Below are 13,878 nucleotides of genomic sequence, written 5' to 3' on the forward strand. Positions count from 1 at the left end.
TAAACATCGGGGTGCACATTCCCCTTCGGATCCCTACATTTGTATCTTTGGGGTAAATACCCAGTAGTGCAATTGCCAATGTTACCAATTTTATGTTAAACATATCATGGAATCAAATGAAAAAATGCAAATATTTTTCAAATTAAAAGATTCATATATGTAAAACTTTGACTTGTATTGGGCTGCATGGTATTATCCACACCAAACTCCTCAGAGTCACTTATTTATTCTCATAAGTAGGTAGGAAGACTTAAGTGGAAGAGCTTGATAAGCACAATTAGTAAATTTCCTGGGGATAGAATAAAGTTTCCTGAAGAGTATGGGATAGACTTTAGTTGTAAAAGCATTTTCATTTTATTTTTTTATTTTTTTTAAAGATTTTATTTATTTGATAAAGAGAGACACAGCGAGAGAGGGAACACAAGCAGGGGAAGCAGGAGAGGGAGAAGCAGGCTTCCCGCCAAACAGGGAGCCTGATGTGGACTCGATCCCAGGACCCCAGGACCATGACCTGAGCTGAAGGCAGATGCTTAACGACTGAGCCACCTAGGTGCCCGCATTTTCATTTCATATTCTACCAGCAGCTAGCCATTTGTCTCTTTCTGACAGTGTCACTACCACATTATATTAACTGCAAAAGGATTAGGAGTTTTTTTCCCTAAGTGATTATACATTCATTTAAAAACTTTTTTCAACCTACTTACATTTTGTCTGTTCCATTTCTTGGGAATAATTAAGTCCCAAAAGTTGTTCCTGGCTTTAAAAAGTAACTTTGTATATGTCCATTATTTTTTCACATCAAAGGTTTTTGTCCCTCTGTAGCCCTCCCCTGAAAGAGCACTATCAAAACATGCTCAAGTAGGGTGCTGGGTGGCTCAGTCAGTTGAGCATCTGACTCTTGATAATGGCTCAGGTCATGATCTTGGGGTTCTGGGATCGAGCCCCTTGTCGGGCTCTGCACTCAGCAGCAAGTCTGCTTGAGATTCTCTCTCCCTCTTCCCACCTCCCCCCACACTCACGTGCTCTCTCTCGAATAAATAAATCTTAAAATTAATTAATTAAAAAACATGTTCAAGTATATCCTGTCTTAAAATTCCTACCTCAAGTCTAAATCCCCTCTAGTTATATCACATTTCTACTCTTTCACAGTAAAATTCTCAAAAAACTATGTAATTTACTGTCTGTTTTCTTCCAATTATTGACTTAATACCCACAATGCAGTATAGCTTTGGCCTTCATCTTTACATTGAAACATTCTTGCTAATAGTACCCTGTCACTAAAGCCAGGAAACATTTTTCACTTTGCATCTAGGTTGATTCTCAGCAGTATATGGCCCCCTTAACCACTTGTTCCTTCTCAGAGCATTCTCTTCCCAGGCTTTGGATATTAATTCTCTTTCTCTTTTCAGCTAACTTCTCCTGCTTCCATTTTCTTTATAGGCTAATTTATCTTCTGCCTACCAGTAAGTATTGGAGGGCCTTAAAGCTCAGACCTGGGCTTTCTGTTCTTCTGTTTTTCCCCTAGGTGATCTCATCCTGCCTCCAGCTTCAGTTACCACCTGTAGCCTGATGGTCCCAGATACCTAGTTCTGGCCCTGATCTCTCCACTGAACTTCAGTTGTGTATATCCATTTGTTTATTTAACATCACTTGGATGTCTCAAAGGCATCTGCAGTTCAGCATTTCCAAAACTGAACTTCTGATCCTCCCTCCCAGGCTGATCTTCTGTCTGTGGGCCCTGTTCTAGGGATGGCACCATTGTCCAGGTTCTTGTACCAAGCGGAAACCTAGGAATTATGGTTGTTACCTCTCTCTCTAACCCACCATGTCCAATCACCATCACATTCTGTTGATTTTACTTGCCTCATTTTCAGAAACATTTTAATTAATGTTTGTAAGATTAAAATTACAATATCTTTAACATATACTATATATTTTATAGTATAATAGTATAGACTATAATACTATATATTTTAAAACATTTCACTTCTTTTGGAAGTCTGAACAACCACCATCTGTAATAGCCTTCTAATTAGTCTTAATCCTACTGTTATACTACCTGGATTTGTTTTTTACTGTCAAATCAGACAAGTGATCTAATTGATTCATCCTCCCCTAACTTAAACTCATAAATTAAGGCCAAAAATCTTAAGATTTGTGAGGCCTTTTATGATTTTCCCTTAGCCTGTCTCATCAGACTCATCTCACACTCTAACCCCTCTGCTTGTTGTCAGTCCAGCTACACTTTATTAACAACAAGCAGAGCTTCAGTCTTGCTGTCAGCTCTTGCACATCTCTGTTAGAACGTGGGCCCTTCACCTCCCAATTCCTGGCTTCTGCTAAGCTAAATCTCATTAATTCCTCAGAATGAAGTTTAAATTCTACTTCCTTTGGTCTGTCTCCACTAACAAACAATTGTCTGTTCTACGCTGTGATCAACACTGTACTTTACTTCTGTGATGTGTTACAAATTGCTAATGTATGAATATTCCCAGGCTTTGGACGGCCTCCCTCTGTTTCCTAAAGAAACCATGGAATTCACACATCAGTTTTCCAGAAGACTTAATTGAGAATTTTTAAAAATTAATACACTTTCATCTAATAGTCTTCTTTCCTATAAGTTTGTCAAACTTCTTCATGAGAGAAGATAGTCACAATTCATAATGTTGATGTAGTAGCATAATACATACTGTAAAAGAGTCCATCAGAATTGTGTGTGTGTGTTCACATGTGCGTGCGCACCTGTGTGTGTGTTGGTGAACAAGGACATAAACCACACTTATTTCTCTCATTACTTGGGAGCAAGTAAGTCTCTAGAAAAAAGGCTATGTATATACCAAAATAGTTCTGAAGAATTTTCAGGGAACATTTAAATTAATGTTTGTGAACAAAATTAGAATGATAAAATCTTTAATAAAGAAGGCATAAAAAGTAAAAGCTATGAAATAGTGCCTTAGATGTTTTCTTAAAAATCTTGTTCTTTGTAGATATGGATGGGTAGGTGGATGGATTAAATATGGAGAAAGGGAAATCAGATGCGTGGACTTTATTAAAACGTAAAGGAAGGGGTCACTGGGAAAGGTAGAAGAAGTAACTGCACAAGTCTGTGCTTAGGTGGAGAACCTTGTAAGTTGCAGGGTTTAAGGCAAAAGTGATGTTGACCAGGAAAGCTTTTTTAAAATTTTTTTTATTTATTTTTATTTTTACTTTTTTAACATTTTTTATTATGTTAGTCACCATACATTACATCATTAGTTTTTGATGTAGTGTTCCATGATTCATTGTTTGCGTATAACACCCAGTGCTCCATTCAGTACGTGCCCTCTTTAATACCCATCACCAGGCTAACCCCTCCCCCCACCCCCCTCCCTTCTAGAACCCTCAGTTTGTTTTTCAGAGTCCATAGTCTCTCCTGGTTCGTCTCCCTCTCCGATTTCCCCCCCCTTCATTTTTCCCTTCCTACTATCTTCTTTTTTTTTTTTTTTTTTAAACATAAAATGTATTATTTGTTTCAGAGGTATAGGTCTGTGATTCAACAGTCTTACACAATTCACAGTGCTCACCATAGCACATACCCTCCCCAATGTCTATCACCCAGCCACCCCATCCCTCCCAATCCCCACCACTCCAGCAACCCTCAGTTTGTTGCAGGAAAGCTTTTTTTTTAAAAAAGGTTTTTTCTTCATTTGTCTTGTTTTGATCCCCTTTTATGTAGTTAAGGGGCTGATTTTCATCTCTTACTTTATATGATTAACACCAGGGTAGAGCCCACATTCCTTGGCAACACGTCAGATCTGTCACACATTGTCTTCAGTTTATCTCTTTAACCCCATCAAGTCACTACTTTTCCCACATAGTCTTATATCCACATTGTAGTATCTACTATTCTCCAAATGTGCCTTATACTTGCATATGTCCATGCTGTGTCGTCTTCTTAGAAAACCTTTCCTCATCTTTTATTCTTAGCCAGATCCTCAGGTTTTATGCTCAAAATATAGATGCCATTCTTCCTTGGTCCCTTCCTGCTTAGTCTAGTGTTAACCCTTTTCAGTATTTCTTATAGAATTTCCCACATACCTTTTGAGCACTCACAACATTTTATCACTTGTAAAGTACAGTACTTTCTATCCCTCTCTCACAGAAGATGAGTTCATCTTTGTATCCCATGTGCCTAAAAAACAACTAAAACTAATGTTAGTGTTACTGAAAAAAAAAATTGAGTTTGATTGCTTTAAATTGTCCACTTAGAAACCTTAAAAATTGAGAAATATCCATTTAAACTTTAAAAAAAATTATCTACATGGAGCATTTCAGGTGGGTAATGCAAAATTTAAATGGAAAAAAGTTCCTGACACTAATTGGAAATAAGAATTCTTACTTCCTCCTGCCCCTTCTCCTTCACTGCCTCCCTCTTCTCCTCCTCCCCACCAACTCCTCACAACTTTGGAAATTCAGTGGTGTTAAACTAAGTGTTTATCCATTTGTATGACTGTTACCAATACCTGTATTATTTTGGAAACTCAATTATAAGGAATCAGTGAAAAAGTGTTTACTGTTGACATGGTCTCTAATTGGGAAGAATTTGTATTAAAAAAGGTCGAAGAAGTTGAAATAAAAATAGTGTAGCTATATAAAGATAAGCATTCAAATGTGTTACTGAAATAATACAAATCAATTCCTCTTTACTTTATTTCCTGAATGTAATTTTATACATTTGTCTCATTACAAAAATTTATTTGAAAATCACTGTTTATAATTATACATTTTTCATAAACTCAGTATTTCCAAGGAGCTTCATCATAAAAATCTGTGACTTTATCTCCTTTATTATATGACTCTGGAAACTTAGAATGAATCTTTAAACTACTTTAAAGTAATTAAAGAACTGAAATTCAGCATTTTCCTTTACTTTCAGCATATGTTGTCCTCATATATTTTTGTTCAACAAAGTAATTGTTTCTGAATTAATATTTATCTCATGTATATTTGCTTTGTGATTTATAAATACTTGATGTAGCCTTCCAGCCATTTTAGACACATTTGAAACTGAACTAATTCTGTAATGACTTGATTTCATGTGTTATTATTTTTTGTTTGCAGAGATATGACCGAAGTTGTACATATTAAAGATAGGAAGGAGGCGATTCATGAGTTAAAATACTCACCAGATGGAACTTACCTTGCTGTTGGATGTAATGACAGCTCAGTTGATATCTACGGCATTGCGCAACGTTATAAAAAATTGGGGGAATGTGTTGGATCACTTAGTTTCATCACTCATCTGGACTGGTCCTCAGACAGTAGATATTTACAGACAAATGATGGAAATGGGAAAAGACTTTTTTATAGAATGCCAGGTAAAAGTTTCTAATAAATTGTATGTAATTTGTAGATTTTTAGTGCCTATATAAAATATTTTAGAATTTGAGGAGAAGAATGTAAAATACATTTGATTATAGGAAATTAAAGAAGATCTGAGCTAATCATTGTGATCTTTCTATAAGCCTGTCCTATTATATTGAAATCCTTTATATTTTAATCCTTTGTAATTAAAACTTTGCTTGGAAGATCTAAGACAGACCTACTTTATGTCGAATTCCATGCTATGTGAGTGAGTAGTATTTGGTAAAGTCCTAGTGTATATTATAAAGTCAAAATGCCATTTTTATGGGTGGAGCTAATTAACTAAATATAATTACTAAAAATGTCTGACCACAAATTGAGATTTTTTTGGTTACCTCAAATAAATTTTGCGAGTATCCATAATATAGCTAACAAACTAAATTTGAAAAACAGTTTCCATCAAAGATTTTTTAAAAGAATAAAAGCAATGTCAAAAACGTCATTTAGTATGATACTTAATGAATTAGTCACTGTTTTCCAACAACTTAATAAGACTAGGTACATAATTAATGCATCTGCCCAACAGTTTTTCATTAATAATCTGTTTGTAATGAAAAGTGACTGAATCCTAAAGTCCAGTTCCCTAATGTATTATTCCTTGCTCATCCATCCCTCTTGGTCCTTTTCAGTTTTTTTTCCCACCCATGCATCTTCTTAGGTTTCTTACTTAATAGCTGATTTGCCACTTTCATATAGCTTTTACTTGTTCTTCTGGCTTACCTGTTGTCACTAATCTAGCATGATTTTAATAGGGTTGTTTATTCTCCACATGAGTGAACCTGGTGAGCTGTATTAGAATCCAATCTGTGTGTGTCTCTGTATAATTTTGGTAGTAGCTTTTTTTTTTTTAATTCCTTGCATTTAACTTTCTTCTCTCCTTACCATATTCACCTACTTATTCATAATACTCTCCTTTAACTGTAGTAGGAAGATACTTAAATTTTGGAGTTCACCATGTTATCAGTATAATTTATCAGGTATTTATAACTTACCAGTATATTTGAGAAAAAATTAAATAACTTCTTAATTAAGACTATGATTTCTTTTTAGGAGGAAAAGAAGTGACAAACGAAGAAATAAAAGGTGTTCATTGGGCTTCATGGACATGTGTTTCAGGCCTTGAAGTAAATGGAATTTGGCCCAAGTATTCAGATATCAATGACATAAATTCAGTAGATGGAAATTATATTGGCCAAGTTTTAGTTACAGCTGATGACTATGGAATTATAAAATTATTCCGATATCCTTGTTTGAGAAAAGGTATCTTTTCTTTCAAAATACAAGTTCAGGTCACAGTTTAGAACCTGTTGGTTGGTTGGTTGGTTTTCTTATACAGGTGTGTTTTTTGCTTAGATCCTTAACATATTGTTTTGACATTTGTATACTTTGTATGACAGAGTAAGAAAAATAAGGGGTCTTGGGGCACCTGGGTGGCTGAGTTGGTTAAGCGGCTGCCTTTGGCTCAGGTCATGGTCCCAGAGTCCTGGGATCGAGCCCCTTATCCAGCTCTCTGCTCAGCAGGAAGCCTGCTTCTCCCTCTCCCACTCCCCCTACTTGTGTTCCCTCTCTCACTGTGTCTCTCTCTGTCAAATAAATAAATTAAAAAATCTGAAAAAGAAAGAAAGAAAAATAAGGGGTCTTATTGGTTATTTTCTACACATTTTTTATATCACCTTTTTTTCTTGGATCTCTTCTTAAATGATGATATTAATCATTCTGTTCATAGACTTAGGGATAATTAAATGAAATGCTATATTAGTTATTTATTTATCCCATGCCTTGTTCCATAAAGTATTTGAGTCAGTTTATAACAAGTCCATAAGTTCTAAAATAATTCTATGGATACAAAATTAGTATCAGGAAATTAGTTTTCTAGAAACCAGAAATAAAATAAAGCAGGGCACAAAGTAATTTTTATTATAGCTTTTTTTAAACTTTTTTTTTTTTACTTTGTTAAGTATGGTTGACACACATTTTATTTTTTATTTTTTTTCAGTAAACTTGTCCCAACATGGGGCTTGAACTCACAACCCTGAGATCAAGAGTTGCATGCTCTACTGACTGAGCCAGCCAGGCACGCTCCTCATCATAGCTGTTTTTTTTAAAAAAGCATTTTTTACTGTTCTGGGAAAGCAAAGTTTTTTCTGAGATTTAGTTTTCAAAGAATTCTCTCCTATAGTATGGAGCTTTAGATTAGGTGCAGTGAGTGTATTACTAGAGCATTAACATCTGTAGCAAAAGTAGTAGTGATTTTTTTACCTGGTTGTTGATAAGAGCTTTTGAATGAATGTTAAATTGATTATGATTAAAAGGTGATTTCATTAAAAGGTGATTATGGGAATATAGCTGGAATAGTTGTATTTAAATAGGTAGTTCATTGATGTCAAACGTAAGGGGCTGATTTTCCCAGAAGTCTATGCTAGCATTTCTCTTGTGCCTTTACAATAAAGTAGTAAATTCCAGATATTGCCACCTAATGCCATGTTGTTGATTCCTACTTGCAGGGTGTCAGCTTCCTAGTTGCATGTGAAATTGCATCCATATGTAATGCTAAGTGTGTTAATAAAGACTAGATAATTCTCTAATAATTAAAATACCCTATTTCTGGATCCCACCATGTAGCCAGGACATGAGAGTCACTAGGCACAACAGATTTTATTAGGACTCAAAATGAGACTTGCTTAGTAGAAAGTGTGTGAGATTCAGTAAGATTGATCACAATGATCTTAATCTTAGACATTGCTTCTACTCAGTGTTTCATATACTGACTCTGTGCAAAAACAAATTTTCCGAGCATTCTTAGTCAAGTGAATGGGATTTTTTGACAGTTTTTATGTTTTGCAGTTTATTGACAGTATTTTTCTTGCACAGTAATTTTATTTCATTTTTAAAATGTGTAGTAATCTGAATTGTGGGAATATTTTACTGAAGTCTCAGAAAAATTAGTATTGTTCAGTCACTGCTTCAAGAATATAAATTGTTTTCCTTATTTTTTGTGAGAAATTTATGGTAAGGGTTTTTATTTTTAGGCACTTGTGAGTTAGCTTGAGACTGTGTAAGTAATTGGGAAAACAAGATAGAATATAACTACTGCATCTTTAAAGAATTAGAAATATTTTAAGATTCTGTGTTTATTGAATTCACATACTTGCATAAAGTTAGTATTACTAGAAAAATTACCTTTTACATTAGTTATGATGTTGTACATTCTTTCATACATTAAGTTGTGTTACTGATCCAACTTAAGTTTGGGAAAAGTGTGTCTACTATAGTAGTACATCTTAGATATCTACTTAAGTAATATCCATTACATTCTAAGAAGTGCAACATTTACAAAATGTGGAAGTTAAATAATCGAAGTAGCTTATATTGTAGAATCATTGTAATTCACACACAAAATGTATGAGATTAGCTCAATAAGAATGATCCTCTTTCACATTTAGTCCCCTTGAATCCTAGCCCAAAGCATTACTTCTCCTTTTTTCCCCCATTATTATCCTCTTTCTATCTAAATTCTTTTGTTCTTCACAGTAATTTCTCTCAAATAATCAGACTCTTCCCCGGCAGCAGCACATGGGCTATGGTAAAGGGTGAGGAGGTGGGAGTACAGGAGGATGGAGAGATGAAGGCAGGGTTGCTGTAAGCTAACACCTCCATCACTGTTACTAGTTGCCAAAACTTTCTCTCTACTCCTTGACAAATGAAAATTTATATTTGATAAAAACCTTTCTTTAGATTTGATAAGAAAATTCATTGGAAAAACAAACATCAAACAAAAACATATTTATGTTGGAGATTTACTCAGGACTTGTGTTCTAAGATTCTTTCATATTGTTGCATGTAGTTCTAGTGTATTCTTCCTGGTGATAAAATACTGTGTTGTGGATATATGATATAATTAATGCATTTATTCTCCTATGATGGACATTTGCTATTAGATGCAAATTTCTCAAAGATGTACACTTAGGAGTGAAATTGCTGGGTCATAGAGAATTTATAAGAAAATGCCAACTTTTTTCCCAAAGTAGTTATACCATTTTAAAAACCCTGTTGATCCACATCCTTTTCAGTACTTGGCACTGCCACACTTTTTAATTTGTGTAAATCTAATTAGTATAAATGATGTCACCTTGTGGTCTTAATTTACATTTGTCTAATGAGATTGATCATCTTTCCCATTATTTTTTGGTTTTCTGCATTTCCTCTCCTCTTTTGTCAAATACAGGTTAATAGCCTATTTTTCTATAGAGTTGTTTTCTTTTACTAATTTTTTGAAGTTTTTTCCAATACTCTAGATACAAATGATTTGTAATTTTTATGGGTTGCAAATGTCTTTTCCCAGTTTATGACTTACTATAATTATCACAATGACTTACTATAATAATTATTGTCTTTTCTTGACCAGTTGTTAATGTAGTCGAATCTATTTATCTCTTTTTTTAATAAATAGTTCGGTTTTGTGTTTTAAAATATTATTACACTAAGGTTGGAAAGATAGTCTCATATATTTTATAAAGAAGTATTAAGGTCAGAGTGGCTGACTGGCTCAATCTGAGGAGCATGTGACTCTTGATATTGGGATTGCAAGTTCAAGCCCCACATTGGGTGTAGAGATTACTTAAAAAAAAAAAATTACTTGATCTTAGCCAAAAGGCCAAGAAGCGATAAAAAAATTTAAAAAAAAATCTTAAAAGGGGCGCCTGGGTGGCTCAGTCGGTTGGGCGTCTGCCTTCGGCTCGGGTTGTGGTCCCGGGGTCCTGGGATCGAGCCCCACATCGGGGGGGCTTCCCTGCTCCGCGGGAGGCCTGCTTCTCCCTCTCCCACTCCCCCTGCTTGTGTTCCCTCTCTCGCTGTGTCTCTCTCTGTCAAATAAATAAATAAAATCTTAAAAAAAAAAAAATCTTAAAAAAAAGGATTAAGTTCATTAAAACATAAATGGGAAAAAATCTTTTTTCATATTGCTATAATTTTTGAAGAGATTTAGCTCATATTAATTTTGTGTTAAAATATGCTTTAAAACAAATTAGAAAAGGGGATCATCAAAACAAATATTTCAGTATATTGCTTTACCCTCACCAAGAATTATCATCCCCTTCTCCTTTAAATTAGGAAAGTTTCTATGACCATTCTAGCTTGCTTTGATAAATCTTCTCTCTGAGATACCAGTTGTTTGATGACACACTTTTTAAGCCTTAACTGTTCTTTTATCATTTCCTGTCATGGGCCAGAGTTTTCACAGTTAAGGGACTTGGAGAGCTTATAACCTAATTTATATTAGGATGGAAATAGAGTCCAAGAGAGGTTAAGTGATGTGCTCAAGCTTCTGTGCTATTAAGCCATCAAGCTGACACTTAAGCTCTAGTCTTTTTATTTCAACTCCAATATTCTTTACACATCATACTTTTGTCCCCTTTTATAATTGAAAGGGTTGGAGTCATGTTCATGCCCTCTCATTTCCTTCACTACTTTTCTTCCCTCCTCTACAATCTGGTATTCCAACTCAACTATACAGGCATAGTAAGGGGAAATGTAATCTTTGTCTTTCTTTTTCTTTCTTCAGGTATTTAATGAATATTTCCTACATACCAGGCACTAGGGATATAGAGTAAACAAGATGCCATCCTGTCCTAAGGAGCTTATAGTTTATTACAAGAATTAATAAGTAGGGGCGCCTGGGTGGCTCAGTTGGTTAAGCGACTGCCTTCGGCTCAGGTCATGATCCTGGAGTCCCTGGATCGAGTCCTGCATCAGGCTCCCTGCTCAGCGGGGAGTCTGCTTCTCCCTCTGACCCTCCCCCCCTCATGTGCTCTCTCTCTCAGTCTCTCTCTCTCAAATAAATAAATAAAATCTTTAAAAAAAAAAAAGAATTAATAAGTAAATAGACCATTACTTTTCAGTGTCATAAGTGTAATCACAGGGAGTTCTGGAGACATGTAGGACAATATACTTGGTCTTGGTGAGTCAGAGTCACTTGATGAAAGATGTGACATTTAGTTCACTTTTAAAATATCTGTTTATCATAGTTAAGCAGTTCTGGTTATTAGATAATTATTAAAATAGTCCCTTTGATTAGAAATAATTGGTTTCCCTTAGACTTATTCTACAATTTTTTTGTTAAGCTGCCTTGGTTCTTTTTTTTTTTTTTTAAGGATTTTTTATTTATTTATTTGACAGAGAGAGACACAGCAAGAGAGGGAACACAAGCAGGGAGAGTGGGAAAGGAGAAGCAGGCCTCCTGCAGAGCAGGGAGCCCGATGCAGGACTCGATCCCAGGACCCTGGGATCCTGACCTGAGCCAGAGGCAGACGCTTAACGACTGAGCCACCCAGGCGCCCTGCCTTGGTTCTTTCTTAGAGAGGGATTGATCTTTAAAAAGTCACAGAATATAATTTGGAAGAGGCTTATAGGATTATTTACACCTCTCTTGGGGCTATTGCCCAGTTTGGTTAATTCGAATAGTGGCTCATATACCTAACATTGTCATGTACCTAAACATGACAATGTTAGTACATCTTAAAAACTTGGAATTTGGTTTCCTGGAATCTCTGGCTTTACCTTTTAAGACTCTCTGGTGGCTAAGAGTACTTAAAAGACCCCATCAAAGAAAGTAATAGCCTAAGTCCTCTTCATGGGCAAATAATGCATTCTCATATAGAGGGATGGCACTAAATCTTACCTTATTAGACTTTCCTAGGTGAACTGTGGCAAGTTACCCATCTAGAAAGTTACTTCTATTAAGCTGCATAAAAAAATTGGTTCCTAAAATAACAGCATTGCTATTAAGCAGCAAATTGTAATTTAGATGAGTTTTGGTCAAATCTTTTATGCTTTGATTAAGATGGCTATCCCTAAATTCATGGCCAATGTGAAAGTTTATCTCCAGATTTTGATTGATGGAGCTTCGTCATCCTGACAGGACTTCTATAACTTAATTTAAAAATTTAAAACATTCTCAAAATGAAGCCAAACATTACTGTATCCAGTATATTCTAACAGAGGTGTGTATATGTTGCCAAATATCAGGTTTATCGTAGCAGGATATAGAGAATATTTTCTGAACTTAGAACCACAAAAATGGTTCTTGTCATCACACAGATTTTTTTTTTGAATTAACCACAAAGTTAGGTAGTTCCTTTACAGTTAGAGAAATTTGGTGTATACCACCTTAACCAAATGATACAACTTAACATCACTAATGATGGAACTGTGCCCCTTGAAATGATGTATCCAAAAGGGTACAATATCACGTATGCCAAAAAACACACCATCTGAATCTAATCATGAAGAAACACATTAGACAAACTTACGTTGAAGAGCATTATACAAAACATATAAATTTAAAGAATTACTATAAGGGACAGTTTTTTGGGACAACTGGGCTTATTTTATTTTGATGAATATGGTGTATTACATTGATTTTTGACCATTGAAGCAACCTGCATTCCTGGCATAAATCCCTTTTGGTGATGTTGTGTATTCCTCTTTATATGTTGCTGTATTAAGTTTGAAAGTATTTTATTGATGGCTTAAGTTTTAAAAGGATCCTCTGGCTGCTAGGACTAGGAGTACTGGGGGTGGAGTAGACTGGTTCAGTTTCACTTAGGACCAAAGACCTCAGGCCAGAACATTCAAATTTCCTTATATGGAAATAGTTGATGCCTTTGTGGCTGCAGGGTTTTCTCAAAGCAGTTAGAAAATGCCTCACAACCCTGGTGGTTCCTACCAAATTATATTGTGAATCAGCAGAGCAAATATTTACATCCTTTGATGTAGACTCATTCATTTGTTCATTCAACAAATTTTGAATTAATATTTTTACCCTTTGATCATAATTAAGATAATGGAGGGAGGATGTATTGGTGATTCAGGGATAGAAATTGTTGTTTGAAGTGGTATTTTCATGTGTTGGCATTTGTTTATCAATTTAAAGGCATATTTTTGTTATAGGGGCCAAGTTTAAAAAATATATTGGCCATTCGGCTCACGTAACAAATGTCAGGTGGTCACATGACTATCAGTGGGTTATTTCTATTGGTGGAGCAGATCACTCTGTCTTTCAGTGGAAATTTATTCCTGAAAGAAAACTAAAAGATGCTCTTCACATAGCACCCCAAGGTGAGTAGTACACACTGCCTAAAGAATTTCTCTGTCAAAAAACTTCACTAACCCCAAAGTAACAATTTTACTATTGAAGTGTAATCTAGCCTTACAATTAACAGTATAGTGGAAATTTTAAATTTACTAGTGGAAATTTTAAATTAAAATACTAGGCGTATATGTTTAGAGTCAGATGTCAGAGCATGCAATACAAAGTACTTTTGCATGCATTTTAATCCACCCAACAATGAGTGAAGAAACCATTATATTATCAAAACAAACATTTAATATATTCTTGGGGAGATAGGTATCTAGGTTTCATGTATGGTTTTTTCACAAAGAAAAATTAATGTCAATTCATTTGTTGCATATAGTATT

At 35.0% G+C, this 13,878-nt stretch overlaps 1 protein-coding gene across 3 annotated transcripts in view; it reads left to right on the forward strand.

Annotated features, from left to right (window-relative positions):
- Positions 1-13,878, forward strand: part of EML5 (EMAP like 5) — a 159,060-nt gene that overhangs the window by 58,125 nt on the left and 87,057 nt on the right. For all 3 annotated transcript variants that reach the window (XM_081830082.1, XM_081830084.1, XM_081830083.1), the window contains 3 exons: positions 5,101-5,357; positions 6,454-6,663; positions 13,351-13,518. In XM_081830082.1, coding sequence (XP_081686208.1) covers positions 5,101-5,357; positions 6,454-6,663; positions 13,351-13,518 — 635 coding nt within the window. The remainder of the gene's footprint in view (positions 1-5,100; positions 5,358-6,453; positions 6,664-13,350; positions 13,519-13,878) is intronic.

The sequence above is a fragment of the Leptonychotes weddellii genome, chromosome 9 (genome assembly GCF_054177405.1).
Source record: "Leptonychotes weddellii isolate Sample4059 chromosome 9, ASM5417740v2, whole genome shotgun sequence".
Lineage (NCBI taxonomy): Eukaryota > Metazoa > Chordata > Mammalia > Carnivora > Phocidae > Leptonychotes > Leptonychotes weddellii.